This window comes from Simochromis diagramma, unplaced genomic scaffold (genome assembly GCF_900408965.1).
Source record: "Simochromis diagramma unplaced genomic scaffold, fSimDia1.1 OVJJ01000304.1, whole genome shotgun sequence".
Lineage (NCBI taxonomy): Eukaryota > Metazoa > Chordata > Actinopteri > Cichliformes > Cichlidae > Simochromis > Simochromis diagramma.
The window spans coordinates 8,501,373-8,520,901 of NW_024387030.1; the positions used below are offsets into that span (position 1 = coordinate 8,501,373).

At 40.9% G+C, this 19,529-nt stretch overlaps 1 protein-coding gene across 2 annotated transcripts; it reads right to left on the bottom strand.

Annotated features, from left to right (window-relative positions):
- Positions 1 to 44: 44 nt before the first annotated feature.
- Positions 45 to 19,141, bottom strand: fyna (FYN proto-oncogene, Src family tyrosine kinase a). 2 transcript variants are annotated; one of them, XM_040042402.1, is made up of 12 exons: positions 18,961 to 19,141; positions 10,539 to 10,795; positions 8,236 to 8,332; positions 6,528 to 6,626; positions 6,201 to 6,304; positions 5,859 to 6,008; positions 5,573 to 5,737; positions 4,825 to 5,004; positions 4,377 to 4,453; positions 3,836 to 3,989; positions 2,361 to 2,436; positions 45 to 117 (listed from the first exon to the last, which is right to left on the bottom strand). In XM_040042402.1, the coding sequence occupies exons 2-12, from the start codon at positions 10,783 to 10,785 to the stop codon at positions 60 to 62; spliced, it is 1,407 nt and encodes a 468-aa protein (XP_039898336.1). In that variant the 5' UTR covers positions 10,786 to 10,795; positions 18,961 to 19,141; the 3' UTR covers positions 45 to 59. The 2 variants fall into 2 exon arrangements, with proteins under 2 accessions (XP_039898336.1, XP_039898335.1); XM_040042401.1 differs by lacking the exon at positions 45 to 117 and adding an exon at positions 132 to 1,708 and having other exon boundaries at positions 2,305 to 2,436.
- Positions 19,142 to 19,529: the final 388 nt, after the last annotated feature.

Below are 19,529 nucleotides of genomic sequence, written 5' to 3' on the forward strand. Positions count from 1 at the left end.
AAAAACAAAACCACAGGCTCATTTGTACTCTGTCATTTTCAATAGTCATGTCTGTTTATTCACCATGCCTGTTGCTGAGAACCTGAAATTTCTTGAGAATGGGAGCAGTCAGACGAGCTTCACAAACAGTGTTAAATAGTGCGTCGTAATGGCAGGATTCTTTATTTCAAAAACAGCTGTGCACGCAGAACAGACAGAGACAATAAATAGAGACCAAAAGTTTTGAATACCTACTAAACTCAGGGCAAACGGAGTGATACAAAAGTTTCTGCTGACTTTTACACCCGTGGAGAGCAACGTAAATACACATAAATGGCACATTGTCATGTGATTACACACTAAGAGTGAGAGGAGATTGATAGTAAAGGAAGATGAAATGCTATCCATTTCAATGCCTGGAAATAATCAATTATTCGCTTCTCTTAACTGGCTGAAATGTTCTTAAAATGAAATTAAAAGGTATTTGGTCTCACAAACTGTTATATTCAAATACACATTATGGAGGGACAAACACAGGTACACATCCTTCATTCATATCATGTAAGTGGCAGTTTGTTTGGCTGTTGAAGCATAAAGACAGTGTGGAAGTCTTACACAGCCTGCTGCCATCTGCAACATACATTTAAAAATACTGTCAGTATACTAAGCAGTCAGCTGAACGAAGATTGCAGTTAGAGAGGAGTTCAGTCCTCATTTGAACTACGTAAAGCTCAACTTAAAAGTCACTTTAAGCCAGTCCTAAAAAAAAAAGATCACTGGCAGAAGCTGGAATGCAATGAATGCACAATATTAGTGCAGATGGCATACAGTTTTGGGAGGAAGAGTCCATGATGCACTGAGTTAGTGTGTGTAAAGCATGAAGGCATTCCCTTACATTATAAGAATATTACTAAACAAGAAAAGGCAAGAACAGGTGTTATAGTACATCTAAAGTCCTTGAGAAGAGGAGAAAAGTATTGTTACATTAACCTTATAAAAAAAGAAAAAAGAAAAAAAGTCAGTGGACTCCCAGAAAAAGGAAAAAACTAATTTTCAGATACACTTTGGTCCACAGTGTCTAACTATTCCCAACAATTATTATTCCTACATCTGTAACCAGCTTGTGAGCCTCACACACTTCTCTACGAGCCATAACAAATGTAACCTTGCATTTAAAAATGGAAAAAAAAGAAGAAAAAAAAAAAATCACACATTTCCAAATTATCAAAAGGAATACAAAACAGAAAAAAGACAATAAGTAAACAAGCAATTTGTATTTACATTACATACACGTTACGCAACAGAACTCATGTCGTTCATCCATGACAGTCACTTCTAATTCTGATAGTCACGTTGCTGTGTTTGCACCCCTCTGTCCTGTTTGTATGACGTCTGAAGGTTGGAAAGCGAGTCTGCCAGCTTTTAAAACCATTAGAGCCGCAGAATGAGAAAGAACGCGTGGTGTCTGGCTCCCTCTGGTGGAATTTTGGTGAAACGACATGAGACGAGGGCCGCGGCGCTCAGAGGTTATCCCCTGGCTGATACTGAGGCTCAGTGGCAGTGAAGTAGTCCTCCAAAAAGGCTTGCAAGTACTCAAAGGTGGGCCTCTCCTCTGGGTCTTTCTTCCAGCACTGTAGCATTAGCTCATGCAGGGACGAGGGGCAGTCCTGGGGGCACGGCATCCGGTAGCCTCGCTCCACTTGCTCCAGCACCTCACGGTTGTTCATGCCTGAACAAAGGTGCACATAGAGTGAGAGTTTAGGGCTGTGCTGCCATCAAATCACCAAGTTTGTAAGCAGTCTTTCTGTGCCGTTTCCATAAGTTGCATTACTCTAGACTTTGCTTTTGAGTTTCAGTATCGTGGAACAGATTAGTAGATGACTTCCTGCACCTACTATTGGTTGCAATGTGACATTAAGATGGGGGTAATAGTCGATTAGCATAAAAATGTGAACAGTCAAGGCGGGAAAGAGCCTTCCGTTTTGATCTGAACTGAAGAAATAGTGCTTTGCATAGAAGTGGTGTCGCCTTAAGCCTTACACTAGAAACTGAAAACATCGCAGCAATCATCGCATAGACACTAGACAGCTTATATAAAGGTTAAAATGGAATTATAATGTCAGTGAAACTGGAACAATTCACATTCATTAGCTTGGAACATTTCTATGTATAATGCAAAATGCAATGTGCATTATGCAACTAACTACTGCTTTTTTTTCCTTTTAAATCATGCAAAGTCTCGTGTCACAGCCTGCATTAACTGAATGCAGCCATTTGATTGGTTTTGAGAGGTGATTACATAACCCTCAAGCTCAGCACTCTCACCTGGATAGGGCACTCTGCCCTTGGTCACCAGCTCTGTCAGCAGGATACCAAATGACCACACGTCTGACTTGATGGTGAATTTCCCGTAGAGGGCAGCCTCAGGAGCGGTCCACTTTATGGGAAACTTCGCACCTAAAATAAATTCAGGTGATATTAATTTCACAAACATTCTCAAACTTTTATTATTTTGCTTCTGCATCCCTCCAGATATACACAAAGATACACAGCAGCGGCTTCCACCAAAACCTAGACTAAAGTAGGTCAGTCTTCACTGTACTGATTTTTTTCCCTTCACTGATTTGATTAGTGCAGGCACATAAGGACATCATTACATCCCACCAGGGAAATAACGGAACCATTCCATTATCCATCTCCGTGTCAGTTTGCACTTGGCCCGAGTCGAGCAAGTAAACATTTCATTTCTACCAAATGAGTGACTGAACATGTTGACAGAGTGACTAACAGAGCTTGAAGTCCTCCTGGTGTGGTTCACGTCTGACTCAGGGGGGAAACAACACTGGAGTGAATCAGGTTTTGGCTGCTTCCTCGTCATCCCTCAAACAATAATCGCAGCGGCATATTTTCGTGTAAAACAAGTGCCCTTTTAGGAGGTCTCAAGTCTGGCACCGTACCCCTGTATAAACACATCTTTGGTTGTCTTTGCGCTAACCACACGTGCATCTGCTTTCCAGTGGTTCCATCAAGACAAATTCTTGCTCAAAAAGAAAAGCAGCATGCTCCAAGTGCTCATGTTGTGACATGAGTCTGTCAGTAACAACATTTTAAGGTGAAGAGGTCAGGGGTCAACATCAGGAAAGTTTAAGTTTTGTATCCATGAAATTCATTTTGGTTAAAGCAATGTCCTCTGAAGTTACGGAAACACAAATGTGTGTGTGTTCGTGTGTGAAACTGGATGGAATAAGCCCTTTTGCCAAGCCACCAACATTTTTCCTCTGATGGCAGTTTACAGGGAACTTAATGAATCCTACAGAAACAGAGTTAAACAAAACATGTGCAAGCTTCTAATCTTTTTCCCAGTAGTAGTCAATAATTGACCTGACTCACTGAAACATAAGAAATCTAGTAGAAAACCACCACTGGACAACTTTGCTACTGAACAGACATTTCTCAAGCACGGTCTGTAGTCATATATTGTCTTTATTACAACGTCTAAGCAACATAAACACAAAGAAAGTTTAAGAGTGTACTCACACCAGGTGATCCATAGATCTCATCTTAGTTCATCAGCACATAGATCACAGGTGTGTGTGCCATGTCAGCATTTTCAAATGTGACTGAATTATTACTCAATTCTGACACAAAATCTGCTGCTCATCTTTGAAAGTACGCACAAATACAATAAAGTCTACATTTACAGGGACTGGAAGTTTTTTCAGTTTGGAAGTTTGGAACCTATGTTGCAGTTTCTGTACTGTGCGTTGTTGCAACGTCATTTTAATTCATTTGTGGTTTAAACAAGCAGGAAGGCATTAGCGATGGATTCATGAAAATGCGTTGGAGTGAAGCCTACCTTGTCTTGCTGTGTATTCGTTGTCCTCGATGAGTCTAGCCAGACCAAAGTCAGCAATCTTGCACACCAGGCTGTCTCCGACTAGGATGTTGGCAGATCTTAGGTCTCTGTGGATGTAGTTCATCCTCTCGATATAAGCCATGCCCGCCGCCACCTGGGAAATTGAGGGGTTTTTTTTCCTACTGAGCATCATCTCAATGTATAGCTTCAAGGTCATTAAATCTGTGCTAAGCAAGATTTACACAAATGTTATCACCCTAAAAAAAAAGTGGGACAGCAAAAGTGAAGCATCTCTCTAAACTGAAAGCCCACAGATTTGCTTTATATACATTTACTTTCTCAGTAAACAACATGAATCACGTGGAATTTGTGCAAAGTGTGTGAAAAATTGGGAAATCACCAAAACAAAAGACTTTAAATGAGCAGTGCTGAGATTAAATGACTAAACTGGGAACAGTTGGAGATGATTAAAGTCAGTTAAGCTCTTAAAGGAAACATCTTTCCCTGGGAACATGTTTTCTGAGCATCAAGATTTTCACACCTGAGCCGCCATGTCCACTAGATTTGGCAGTTTGAGGCCTCGACCTTCGCCGTCCTTCAGGAAATCAAGCAAACTCCCTGAAAAGATAAGAAAAAAAAAATACAGTCAGGATATCAGGTTTTTGTTTTCTTGGGCTGCCACATCATTACAAGCATCACGTTGTGCTAATGTTGCATCAGTTCTGGGATTTCTGCCTAGAATGTTACATCTTAGTGAGATGTTTGTTAGGTATTGCTGTGGTAACTGAAAATCTGTTTTTCCAATCGCAAATGCATCCTGCCCAACAGTCACAAGGTGAAATAAACTTCATTTGCTATACAGCAAACTGGGAGACATACTCTACATCCTATGCAGATAGATCGAGATTATATATAATAAAATGCAACATTATTTAGGTACATGCATGAATGCATGTATGCAATGATGACACTGTTAAAGCAGCCTCTACCTTTGCTCATGTACTCTGTGACTATATAGATGGGTTCCTCGGACACCACAGCATAGAGCTGCACCAGCTTATCGTGTCGGAGCTTCTTCATTATCTGAGCTTCCTCCAGGAAGGACTCAGGTGACATCGTGCCGGGCTTAAGAGTCTTCACTGCCACCTTGGTGGTGCCATTCCACGTACCTGAGAAGAAAACCCCCAAAATGTGACATTCAGTCTAATTAAAAGAAAAAAACGAACAGGCCATGCTTCTTTTAACTTAATCTGTAGAACACATAACTAGAAACAAATACTCCCTGAAAGTTGCATTAAGTGTATCAGAGTATGACATAACAGGTTGTAATTAAAACTGAGGTTTGCATGTATTTTCTGGGTTTGCTTCAGGCGCTCCAACAGTCCAAATACATGCATTGGCTGTCTCTCTCTGTACCAAGAGTGCACACCACCTATCACCCAGTCACAGCTGGGACAGACTCCAAGCTTCCCCGTTAACCTGAGTTGGTTAAGCGGTTAAGAGCGTGCACAGATGGATACATTTTTTTTTAATGGGAGAAATGAATCAAAATGTTATTTTAATGCTGATGAATTAGATAAAGCTAGAAATATTCTAATAACTTGCTTTTGTTTTTCCCAGGGTTCAACAACCCAAGCCCTCCCCAAAATCTTAAATCCACTCAGAAATCACAACAAGTTCAAAAATGGCGTTCTAGTCAAAATGGAATTTTTGGAATTTGAGGAATAAGATACACACCCATCCAGACTTCTCCAAACTGGCCATTGCCGAGACGTTTAATAAGCTGCAGCGACTCCCGCGGGATCTCCCACACGTCTTTGGTTTTGACAGACAGGTCGGTCAGACGAGGCATGCCTTTGTGGCACGGCACGATCAGTCTGCAGCACAGGCCTGCAGCCCTGGCTGAAATGACCGTGCAATTTGGGGTCACATGAGAAATGTGGAAGTGTAAAAGAAGAAGAAAAAAAAAAAAATCCCACACACAATATACCATTAAGATGTTTTTGTACACACTGAGTCTCACCCGAGTAGTGCTGCACTAGCTGCTGGAGTGTCTCAAACTGGGCTCTGGTGGTGATGTAGTAGCCTCCATTATCCAGTTTGCGGATTTTATAGTGTTTAACGTGATCTCCCTTCACGTCATCCCAGTCCTGGATGGAGAGAGAGTAGGCTCCTAGAACAGATTGGTTGTGATGTTATTTTAAGTTATTCAATCTTTAGTCTGACGGCTTATTCTAGGTTTATCCATAAATAATTTGCTTCTACTTACTTTCACTTTAATGTGCTCCTTTACTTATGTACAAACACCTGTCAGTTTTCCTAAAGTTTAAAAGCGTTCAAACAGTCACCATCTCGTTTTGAGTACCTTTAGTTGTTTCGCTCTCACGGATCAGGAAAGTGCCTCTGGCGTTGCTGTTGGAGAGCAGTTGCCTCTCTGCGTCCTTTCGACCCAATTTACCAAAATACCAGCTGAAGGAAGGAGGAGAAATGGAAAAAAAGATGTGGGAAATTTGTTTTCAGTGCTTTCCTAAATATTCTATTTGTACTGTGCGTGCAACCATGTCACATCTAACAAAGGCAATGAGCTGACTTCTGAAATATTTATGCTCTCTGGTGATGAAGCTGCCGTGCCTCGGAGACCCGTGGAGGCTGTGCGTGAGAGCGTGTGCTCAAATGAAAAAGTTTCACTCACTCCTCGGCTTGGATGGAGTCCACAGGAGCTACGTAATTGCTGGGAATGTATCCAGTTCCACCTGTAGTGAGAGAACGAGCCTCCCACCAGTCTCCCTCGCTGAAAAATGAGAGGGTGGATTTAACAGAGAGCTAGATCACCATTTACTCATCGTGTAAACAGAGTGGATGCACTACATTTAAGGAAATAAACGCACTGTTCTTAATACTCTGAATGCTGTTGTTTTAGTGAAAATCTAAGACAAAGCAGTTGTAATGTAGAGACCCCCGTGCATGACCACCCTTATGTGATTCAACCATTCTGAAATTAAAATTATAAACTCAATTTTTGAATTCATAAATTTGACTACAGCTGAAGCTCTTCATTCGCAACTATGATTTGAGTGCTTTATAATTTTCAGGACAACATTCGGACAGTCTGCTCATTTGTCGCCACAAATGCGCTTCTTATATCCCAAATAATATCCAGTGGGAATCACCTCCAACCTTGTGCAAATATATATTAATATTATTTATATATAAATATGTAAATGTTCTAGCAATAGCTTGTTGGTTCCCCTTTGTTATAGACCATTTCCTGGTTTAAAAAAAAAGAATTACACTCATTGCCACTTTATTAGATACACCTTTCAACTGCTTTCTATCACACATATTTAATCAGCGAATCACGTTGCAGCAACTCGGTGCATTTAGGCATGTAGACGTGGTCTAGACGACCTGCTGAAGCTCAAACTGAGCATCAGAACGGGGAGGAAAGGGGATTTAAGTGACGCTGAACGAGGCATGGTTGTTGGTGTCAGTTTCCCGCACAACCAGGATTTACAGAGAATGGTTTGAACGGGAAAATGCCTTGTTGATGCCAGAGGTCAGAAGAGAAGGGACAGACATCTGGTGTAAACAACGCGGATCTACTTTAGGTTAGTGGTGGGCTAGTGTTTAGGCTCCTAAATACTAAATGCGCATTGTTTAAGCGCCATATTTGACATGCTGCTTTTAGCAGGATAATGTCTGGTGTCACAAAGCTCATATTACCTCAAACTGGCTCTTGAACACGAGTTCACTGTACTCAAATGGCCTCCACGGTCACCACATCTCAGTCCAATATAGCACCTTTGGGATGTGGTATAATGGGAAATTCACATCATGGATGTGCAGCCAACAAATCTGCAAGAACTGTGTCGTGCTGTCATGTAAATATGGACCAAAGTCTCTGCAGCACTTTGATGAATCTATGTCACAATGAATTAAGGCAGTTCTGAAGCTGTACCTAATGAAGTGGCTGGTGAGTGTATGTTTCCAGCAGGACCTCCCATTCTGTTTGGAGTTAGGGACTGAGGTTTGACTGTCATGAGTAGCTGAGATAACTGGTTGGATTTAGGGGAAATGCTTGGTTTGGATTCAGCGAAAGAGAAAACACAAAATGACAGGGAGACAGAACAGAGGCTCTCAGATGTCAGTCAGCATTTACCATGGGAAACGCCCACTGACAGCCCGCAAGTATGTCTGACTGTTTAATTCTCCTATAAAGATGCGATAAAGCAACAAAAATCACTGTAGTTACACAAAAAGTGAGGAGAATCCAAGAACCTCACAGACCCGGTTAAGTCTGTCAGATTGGTGCCGGTGTAACATTTGTTACAGCCGGACCAGAGAAGGAAAACACAACCACCACCCTTTTGGTGCTGTCATGCAGATGTTTTCACACTTACGTGCTGTTGAGGATCTGGAACCTCTCCCCTTTTCTGAAGCTGAGGTCATCCTCGGTCCTGGCTTCATAATCATAAAGGGCCACAAAGAGAGTCACCCCTGCCGCAAAACAAAAATGTTGCATGTGGCGGTTATGTGGCTGAAATATTATGGCGGTGGGTTTTTCATTCCATTTTTACTATAGGGTTCGTTCATCTGTCTAACACATGGGGCTTATGTAACGGCAATAAATATTACTGCCTTCTTTGTTTATTCTTTACACCCCATCTGCTGCATTATTTTCACCTTAGAAACAAAACAAATTAAAAAAATATATTCCAGATCATTTCATGTCCAAATACACACAATCTACTCTTTTATCTTTCCAAACATCTCACTAGCAGCGCTAACTTAAGAAGAATTGTGGGAGTTTTTCGCTTATAGAAATTTTAAATAAAAAGCAACAATTTGGAGACTCTTGAGATGTTTTAGCGCAGTTTGTGATTTAGGGTGATGTTTTACTTTTAAGGAGTTGTGTGGGACATTTTATTTTTTCAAATAAAGTAAAACATTCACATTAAAAAGCTAATTGCTACAGGTGTGACACAAAGCTTAGTTTACAGAAGCAAACTTTGCCACTAACTGATTTGGATTTATGTCCTGATACCTAAATTACAGATGTATGATCTCAGTTTAACAAGAAAGGAGCACTTAGACTCTAAAAAGGCAAAAAATATAATAAACAAAGTTGATGGGGTAAAAAAGATTTCACAAAAACAACTTTTGTTATTAACTGGCTTGTGATACCTACTTAACTAACTTAAAACTGCAGACCTAACGAGCAAATATAGAAACTACTTGGTGCTATCATGGTCTAGATGAGGGAAGCCAATCAAAAATCTGCCAGTATCTGTTAATAAGCCTAAAACTGTAAGTGTTCATTTTCTGATTTGATCTAAATCCTCCAAGCTGCAATCCTAATGTCGACCAAATCTGCACACTGTCCGTTGAGGTCATTGCAGATCGGATCAAGTTTCTGCTCTACATCTGTTATAGTTTCAGTTTCTTACCCCTCAAGTCTTCACTGTACAAATTAGACATGCATTTTATTTCACATTCCCCCTCTTAGAGTAGTTTCTTGTTCATGCGAGCTGGTGACGGCAATTTCAAAGATGTTGGTTTTATTCAACCGCAAAAAGGGTTCAAAGTGCGTCACAGACATCAAAGCAAGGATGGTGGCGATTTATAAATCGGATGATACGAAGCTTTCAAATTTCGAGCAAAAGAGCGTAAAGCTCATTTCTCCCCATTTGAAGCGCTCTTCAGCAAAAAGTCTGCTCTCTGTCATTGTTCTTCACAGAGACTGGTCATAATTTAGGGCATTTCTATTCATTTTGAGGCTCTACTACACACAAGAGGAGGCTCACTTATTCATTTAGTAAACGCCACACAAGCCACGAACTTCACCCGTTATTTAAGTTGAGCCTGTAATTCTGAGAACAGAAAGCTGACAAGCCAACATAAGCTGTTTTTTTTGTTAAACATCTATATTCACAGGCCATACACTTGTTAATGCAAATCTCTAATCAGCCAGTCACATGGCAGTAACTCTGTGCATTTAGGCATGTACGCATGGTCAAGATGACCTGCTGAAGTTCAAACTGAAGGGTCATTTAAGTGACTTTGACTTTAAGTGACTTTGAATACGACACGGTGGTTGGCGCCAGATGGGCTGGTCACAGTGTTTCAGAAACAGCTGACCTGATGGGATTTTCCCCACACAACCATCTCTAGGGTTTGCAGAGAATGGCCCGGAAAAGAGAAAATATACAGTGAGTGTCAGTTCTCGAGGGGGGAAAATGTCTTGATGATGCCAGAGGTCAGAGGAGAACAGCCAGACTGCTTTGAGCTGACGAGAAAACAACAGTAACTCATAAAGCCACCTGGCTCTGTGAGCACACAACAACATGAAAGAATGGATCCATCCTACCAGGTAGCTAGCAGCCTTCAGAGACATTTTTAGACAGTTTAAATTAGACATTTGATTTCTCCTTTAATTACTCTATTTGTAATTTGACCCATTACTTAACAGCATGTAAGTTTATCTTCCAACAGGGTACTCAGTGAATTTATTCCGGGCAACCAAATTCATATCATTTTTAAAATGTGATATTTTCTATTCATGTATTTTTCAGGTTCAAATTATTTTCAAATTATGCAAATGTTCCGTTTATTTGCAGTTTTTATGCACATTAGCCCTTTCAAAGGTGACAAATATCTTTAAGACATGTAAAGTAGCTCACATGCATTCACAGTCTAATATTACCTGTGCCTCCCCGAGACCGCAGGGTCCCAGACTGCGAGGACGTGTGGACTCCTCCGAACACAGTGACTCCCTGCGAGGCTGCGCTGTGGAAGTTGTTGTAGTTGGGAATGGTGGTGACCCCAAAGCTGGGGTAGTGCTGCGGAGTGGGGTCGGACCCATAGCGGTAGCCCGAGTTGTGCGAAAGGCTGGTCTCCCGGTCATCAGTGAGTTTTGCTGCTTCTTTATCCTTACATTGGACACAGCCCATTCTCTACTGTCTGTGGGTGGAGAGAGAAAGAGAGCGAGATGGAATTAGCACTTAGGTAAAATAATAGCTCAAAAGCCGTCTCCACTGGGGAAATTATGATTCAATATTCCCATTATTTCAGAGCTTCCTTTGAGAGCTCCACAGAGTCTTCTGAAAAATCTTTCAATTAGGCTGAAATTAAACACAACGCTTTAAAAGATGCATTACTAATTAAATGGAGGAACACAATGCACCACAGCTGTATGTGCTCGGTAAATATGACCGCTGCATATGTACGCTCGCATTAATGCTTTATGCTGAGAATATCCAGTTAAACTGGCCGTAAAACAATTTAATGGCCCTACTTATCACAGTTTACTTTTCCATCTGATTGCATGACCACACTGAGGAGAAGAGTCTACACCGAGCCACTGACTTTACAAGAGAGCATTTACTTTATTTTTGTTTGCTTTACAAGGAGCCACGCACACGCGCGCTGATGGAACATTTGTCCTCACTAAAGCAAAGATAAACCAGTTTTTGAAACGAGGGACACAGCCTGCTTTCTGCTTTGTCAATTAAAAAGAGCCTTACCGTCTTTGCAGACCCAGTTAAGTTAATGAACATTTCGGCTCGCCGTGTCCCACTCCCCAACCCCCCCTTTAAGCCCTGGAAGCTCGCGAAACCGGTTCAGCACGTTTAAGAAGAGGGCCCCGGCAGCAGCGCTGTCTTTCAATGGCATAAGCAGGCAGCTGACTTCAGAGGCAGCTAATTGGAAACATACTTGTTTACAGTGTCGGTGAATGGAGAGAGGTGGTGTTCGGAACAAAAGTCAACACTGCAACAGATCGAGGACAAGGGAAATCATCCCAGTGCTCTTTACCCCAGCTGTATAACCCCCCAAAAAGCACAATCTGCCTTTATACACTAGGTAATGTTGCTAATATTGGAAAATAAGCACGTCTTTCTAAGGAAACTATTTTCCAAGCAGAAAACAAGCAGGAACCACAGGCTTGTTTTTGAAGGACTGGTGCTTAATGCTTACAAGCAAAGCTACACAGTATAAGATCAAACCCTTCAGGCCTGTTTTGCATTTACTAGCAAGAAACTTTAATGCCTGCACAGGCAAAAAGTGCAAACAGATGTGTCACTTGCTGCACAGTGGGAGAAAATGCTGCAGAATGTAACAAGTCAAGCACTATATGTAGATGAGGAGAAAATGCATGAACGTATCAGATGAACGGGAAATAATGCCCTCTTTGAGAAGAGGTCACATGATGGTGCAGTGTCAAAATCTTGAAATGATTATTGTTGTTGCAAAGTTGCAAAACACCAAAAGTGGTTTTCAAGTGTAAGTTGTTGTAAACCCATCAATGCTTATCTATTATACTTCAGAGAGAGCAGTTTGGTCCAGAAGAAGCTAAGCCTGAGGTCAGATTTCTCTGAAAGATCACGTTACATCTGATGATTAACCAGCTAGAAAAACTAATTCTGCTGCATAAAATTGTATTCATTCATTCATTCATTCATTCATTCATTCGACAAGAAAAATCCTTGCTGTGTTGCCTGTATGGAAAAAGTACCAAGAGGGACTCTGACACCAAAAACGGTGTATACAGGATTTCATTATTGCCACACTATACAGCTTAGCTCCAGTTTGCTTAAGTAACAAAAGGACGTAACTGCTGCAGAGAGACCGACATCACTGTGATTCATTACTGCCAATAAAACCCCATAAAATACGCAGAAGAAGAAACGAGCCCAGCAGCATTACAGTATAAGCTCTGACCGAAGCAGAGACCGCAGACAGAAATACAAGAAGCACGGCTGCTGTTGCGTCTCCAATAATCCTTCAGATATAAAATAATCTGTTTTGACATCTATATTTATATCTCCAATCTTCTGGTATTTACAGCACGTTGCTCTAAAGTACAGCTGATATATTTAAATGTAAAAATCCTATATATGAATGGCTCGCTATTTCTAATAAGCAAATGCATAAGATTAGTCAAAAGAGAACTTAGCCAACCTTGAACAAATCAAAGCAATATTCAAAGCGAATACGTGGACTTTTCAGTGCTTCCACACTTGGTTTTGCTGTTTGTTTTATCTTTTTTTGCTGGACAAAGCAAGTAAATGAAGACTTCAGGATGTTGTGATGGGTATTTTCTGACTTTTTAATCGACATCTGAGAACTGATATAAAACAAAAAGGGGATCCGCTCTAACAATTCACTGAGGAGAAGAAGCAGCAGTACTACAAACACAGCAGAATGAATTGATTTTCCACAGTTGAGTTCAAAACGTGTCTTTTCAACATGTTGCAGTGATTTCATTAGTATCGGGACAGCTGACAGTAACCAAAGACGGCCTCCAAACCAAGTTAACACTGGGTGGCGATGAGTGTGAATTCATCAGGGCTCAAAATTGTATGGAGAAAGAAAAAAGGAACACTGGGACACGTCGTGATTTCAGTCCAATTCAAATAATTTAAAAAAAACAAAAAAAACAAAGAAAACCACATATCCAGTACTGTCACTCGGCTTGGGACATCACAGTATTTATTTGGCCAGGAAAGCTATGAATGTACAGTTATGTGAAAACGTTTTGTCCATATAACTGAAGCATTCAGGTGTGTGGGTAATGCAATGCCACAGTGGACGTCCCAGTAAATTCAGCCCAAGGTCAGACTCTTCAATGGTCGGAGAAACTGCAAAAAAAAACCCAAAAGACTCTGCAGGCCTCAGTTAGCTATTAAATATTAAAGTTCATGACTGTAAAGTTAGAAAAAGACTGAATGAGTATGGCTTGTTTGGAAGGGTTGCCAGGAAAAAGCCTCTTCTCTCTAAAAAGGACATGACAGCACAGCTTACGTTTGCAAAGTTGAATCTGAACAAACTACAAAATGTCTAGAACAGAAGTGGCCTCAGAAGTGGTCTCATCTGTCTAAAGGACAGTAGAGATGTTTGGCTATAACACACAGAGCCATGTTTGGAGATACGAGGCGTACCAGCACAAACACCAACTGTCAAGCACGGTGGGGGAGGGGGGGTGATTTGGGCTTGTTTTGCAGCCAGAGGACCTGGGCACCTTGCAGTCACTGACTCGACCATGAACTTCTCTGCATATCAAAGTATTCTAAAGTTAAATGTGAGGCCATCTGTCTGACAGCTAAAGCTTGGCCATTTGGGTCAAAGTGTTGTAACGGCCCAGTCGAAGTCCAGACCTCAGTCGGACTGAAATGCCGTGGTGGGACCTTAAGGCAGCTGAGCATAAACAAATGTCTAAAAACCTCAATGAACTGAACCATCTTTGAAAAGAAAATTGAGCAAAAGTTCCACCGCAATGATGTAAGAAAGTGAGTCATACAGAAAACGTCTGCTTCAAGTTATAACTTCTAAAGGTTGTTCTACAAACTACTGAATCATGAGGGTACTTCGTTTTAGAACTATCACATGACTGTATTTAACAAGAACGTGCCCGAAGTCCACGCGTGTGAGGACTGGGATTGAGTTCTCAGCTGTGGGCTGGCAATGCCCTCGAATGACAGAGGTGACCTGAGGTAGTCAGGCATTGAAAATAAAAATAAATTCTTATGAATACACAACAGAGAGAAAAACAATATCAAGGCCACGAATGTTAACTTCCCATAGTTACTGCATTTCTTTACTCACCTTCCCTGTCGATACAAAAACCTCTAAACGTGGGGTTAATAAGACTAACGTGTTTGACATCATTGGCGGAGAACTGCAATAGCACCAGAATATATTAACTGAGCAGGTGAAGTCTGATTTCTGGTGGATTTTCTCTTCAACTCAAGTGATTGAAATAGCACTGCCTCCACTCCTGCAGGGATCAGAGTAAATGAGGGGAAATCTCATGTCGTTGTGCTGCCTGTGGGGATTATGAAAATCTTGCTCTTCAAGTTAAAAAGACTAGGGACTACTGTAGCTTTAGCATACATTTACCATTCAGCTGCACAGAATCTATAACATTTTGCCTTAATATAGTATTCATACATGTTCCCTGTGTGGTCTTTTTATTGCACAGTGTGTATTTGTAAACATTAAATCATGTCTGTGTTGCGATTCCAATTAATAATCTCATATTTACAAGATAAAGAATCCTTTAGATGAGTCGGTGAATCAGCAGCTTTTCACATTTACACGGTAATTTAATAAGAGTTTCACGAGCGTTCATCATAGATACATTTCTGCTCTCCGGTTACACACGAGTCAACACTACGTATGAGATCACAACAGAAGTTTTAGATTGGTGCTCTCGCTGCATTTCATCATGGTGGAGATGGACACAGACACACGCAAGTCTACTCAAACCCCCCACACCAAACCAGCAGATGATGGCGTCAAAGCCTCGGGGCTTGTTCCCTTTCATGGCACAGCCTGGGTATTGCATGACCACCTCAGCCTCTGCAATAGCAATCACCACGCTATTTTCAGACCCAAATGAGCAGCTTGCTGTAGAGAGAGTGACAATGGCGTGATCAGGAAGGTCCTTCGGGGACAAGATTGCAATGTGTTGTAAGAGTTAATTCAAAAGCCAAAGAGAAGGAAAAGGTGAGAGGCCTCAAGTTTTTCACCAAAAACGTGTTAAAACTCTGTGTTTCATTTGCTACATACCATTTACAATCAGCTGTAAATTGGACTGAAACCAACTCCTTTTGGAGCAAGCCTCAAGTGGACAATGTATAAATCGCAGTTTTCTGCTGTTGGTGTTTTTGGTTTAATTTTCACAAAATCTGTGTTAAAATGTTGAGTTTTTTTTTTTTTAAAGAAACTGACCATAAATGAGGTGTTCATGGAACATATGTAAACTGAAACATCAAAAAATGTGAGGAATTTTAGGAATATCTGTGAATATCGCTGCAGGACACCCTCTGCAGTGACTTCCATCACGCCTACCACCACAGGTAAATCCACAACCTGTTTTTGCTTACTAAACCTAAACTGTGTCCCATCTTTAGTAACTATCGGCTTTCACACTATTTTATCAAATGCACCACTGAACAAGCAGGTTTTTTTTTTTTTTGAATGGTTACCGAACACACAGCAACGGGGTCAGCTTTACTTTATCTGTCACAACCGCTCGGCTCAACTGGAAATTAATTTACCCAAATGAAAGCCTTTATTTTGATGCTGCACAAGCTCGAGTGTTAATCATCCATAACAACAGTCATAGCGCTGGAGGCCATAATGAGATAGTGGGTCATTTGGAGTAAAGCTGCAATCAATATACTATATTAAAAGGACAGACATGTCAGGGTCGCACAGTCTAACTGATGGATTTACCAGGAGAGACTCAGTCAGGCCTGAAAAACAAATATATCTGCAGTCTGATTTGTGTTACGAGCAAGAAAAAAAGATAATTGGATGCGTAAGACTAAAGAAAGACTGAAATTCCCTAAACAGGAACAATTATTTCATTAAGAATTACGTAAGAATGAGTGTAACATCTGCAGCTTCTAAAAAGGGAACATCTGACGATTTCCTAAGTGTTACAAGATTATGAAATATGTATCTATCTGTGCATAACTTTGAGCTCAGGGAAAGTATGTAACATTACATGCAACTGACTGACTTCAACAAGTCCTTCAATCATTTCATCATTTTAAGTAATTTTTATGTTTTTAGATTTTTCTTAAAATGCTGTAACCTTATTAATCTCTCTCTCTCCGGAGATCAATAAAGTCTTAATGCTACAATATAATATAATCATACAAGTCTGCAGACTAATTGCTACATGTGAACCTAATGGTAACAAGTTTACAATATATTATTTCAGCTTAGAAAAACAAATTGAAACGTGGCTTTGACTAATAAACTGTGGAAATTATGGTCAATTGAGCATTACATCTGGCAATGTTGTGATAATTTAACCTCTACGAACTTACAAATCCCTCCAGAATACAGTCTTTCCTCAGTCTATTTTGCAATTCAACACATCTTCTTAAAAGGTATCCTGTTTAATTTGAAGTGTGGGGGTCCTTTTACACTCAGATCACTGACAAGGCACAAAACAAGGTCAAACTTCCCACATGCCTCCCACTGGCATCGCACTCACTGCGACCTTATTCAACTCCATAATTCAACGTTCTGATCATGGAACAAAGACGAGACCAACAAACCAACAGAGGATCTTTTTTTTCTTTTTAAAAAAAAGCTGTGTGACATTTGAATGCACGTGAAACCCACTGTTATGTTTGCTGGATTTGGTACAACGCTGACAATCTCCTCCTTATGGCTGCCATTCTCTGAATAGTTACAACATTTGCTTGTGTCAGACAACAGAGTTCATTCAGTGTATCAACAACGAGACAATGGCCACTTTTCACTCTGCTACAAGATTATGAGCACAATGAAACACTGTTAAAGCTTTCAAAGCATTCTTCGTGTGCTGAATGAACAGACCTAGTTAGAAAACACGCAGCTGAGATTCATACAGTACGTGCGTGTGGGTTTAAGCCTAGCTGTGTTTTAGTGTCACAGTGTCTATACTTGAGCTTCTTGAGTCATGTTGTTAAATCACCGATCCCATTGTGTATGTCTATTCAGTCAGCGAGACCAGTGCAGACTAGGTGAACACTTTCCAAACAGGAAAAAAGTGTTATCCAGATACCAGAGCAGATTCTTGCTGCTTCTGCCTGACAGTCTGAACTGAGGGTTTAAATGATTCTTTCCAAATCTTGTGCCAGTGGAGGGTAATGGTCGATGCAAGAATCCAGTGGAAATCATGATGAGGTGGGTTTACAGGAACGGAGGATGGAAGGTTTCTGGCAGAACTAAAAATCGCACTTGAGTTGATGGAAAGTGTAAAACACTGGCACGAGCCACATGGCGCACAAGTGCTGGACGCAGATCTACAACGATAAGCCACCAATTAGCAGATGCAACCCCCCCCCCCCCAAAAAAAAGAAATAAATTGCAACTTGTTTGATTTATTTATATTATTAATTTTAAAAAAAATGCTAAAAATGTGTGGCTGTTTTACACTTTTCATTAGTTTAGTTCCCAAAACATCAGAATACAATAAAATATACCCACTGCAATTTCCATCTATGAAACCTGATTTTTTTCCAGACCCCCAAACAACTAAGTCTTCCTAAATATTTAGAATAATGGAAAATGCTCACATTTTAGAAACTAGAAAAATATCTTCAAATGTGGCTTAATGATGATTTTACAGTTAAGTGCTAATTTATTTTCTGCTGCTTGACAGATTAATTTTACAATGATAATCATCACAGTAGATGTCAAAACAAACCAACACCTTCCAAAAATCTTAAAAACCAGCAAAATGGTCTTAAACCAAAGTTATCAACTGAGCCTTATTTTGAAAAGCATCTGCATTTCTTTATAACTTATTTCAGGTTTGGCAGATTATGCGCCAGCAGGTTGAACTGTATAAGGGAGAGAGAGCCTGAAGGGGGAAAAGTGCACGGTCCACGAAGCACAACATCCAACTCCTTTCATTCAAATTGAATACATACCATGCACACCAATTGTGCACTCATTCATAGGCAGGCTGAACTCAGGCCTTCAGGGAACTGACTGAACAATTTAACAACCAAAACAATAACTGCTGACTAACTTATTGCACATGGGTAACAGTGAGGTTAGCTCACACATATCATCCCCAGTGTTTGCTCACAAGATGGATGGCTGCACCTCCAGACACATGAGATAACCCGACTGGAACAGCTTTAATTGGATGTTTAGCAGCGTGGCAATGCAATTAACTCAAAGCATATGATAATTCCTGTGGAGGTAAACAATTAAGAGGCTGTCCGAAGGCCAGCCTGGCGTTTATTAGGTGTGTGTGTGTGCATGGCCTCAGTGGTCAGCTCTGTTCTGCAGCGCATCCATCCCTGCTGCAACACAAGAGCCCCCTCTCCAGAATCACTGCAAAACATCATCCACAGTCACCATCACCGCTCTCCCAGTCTTTTCCTCAGCGAGGGCAATGTTTACGCAAACCACACAAAGCCAGCCCTCCGAGGAAGACTCGGAGTAAAGACTGGCGTGACTGCAGCCACTCAAAATGTGTTATTTATCTCATCTGCTCTCTCTGCCTCTCTCCCTCTCGAGATGAATTCAACTCGCTTTCCACAGCGCAAAATAGGGGACAAGGCTGGCGCACCAATTGAAATTCAACAGAAGAAAAAGAAAAGCGTGCTCACCGCAGACAAATCAAATTAATCCATCGGAGTTTCCAGAGGGAGCTTCGTGGAGGAAATTCGCGGTCGTCTTTCTTCTCTGTCAGTGTTTTTCCTCCGCACAGACAGAGAATAGCGGTGGGAGACCCGTCCCTGCCGATACAGGCGCTCCTGTCGCCGCCGTGTGTACGGATGATGACGAAGGCGCAAGGGGTCAAGTTCACCACAGTAAAACTGCAGCTTCCGCCAAGTACTATCAAAATAAATCTCCTGGTTGGCAAAGCTTTTTGTAAAAATCTATATTGCACGAAAGCAACGTTAAAAGGCATGTTTGTGGAACCAAAATTAATTCAAGGTATTTCAAGATTTAGTAGTTCCACTACTTCTTATCACTTTCAAACAATAATAAGCCACTAAAATACTTATTTAGAAAAGTAACCTGCTAGGGTGGTTTTATTTTGGACAGCATATGGTGTTTTATTGTTGGGTCTGTCTCTGGTTGTCTTGACGCAGATGTTATTGCGTACGCTTGATGCGGATCCACACCGACCAGTAGCTTCGACTGACACCGCTTTCCTCCAATGAGAGATTAC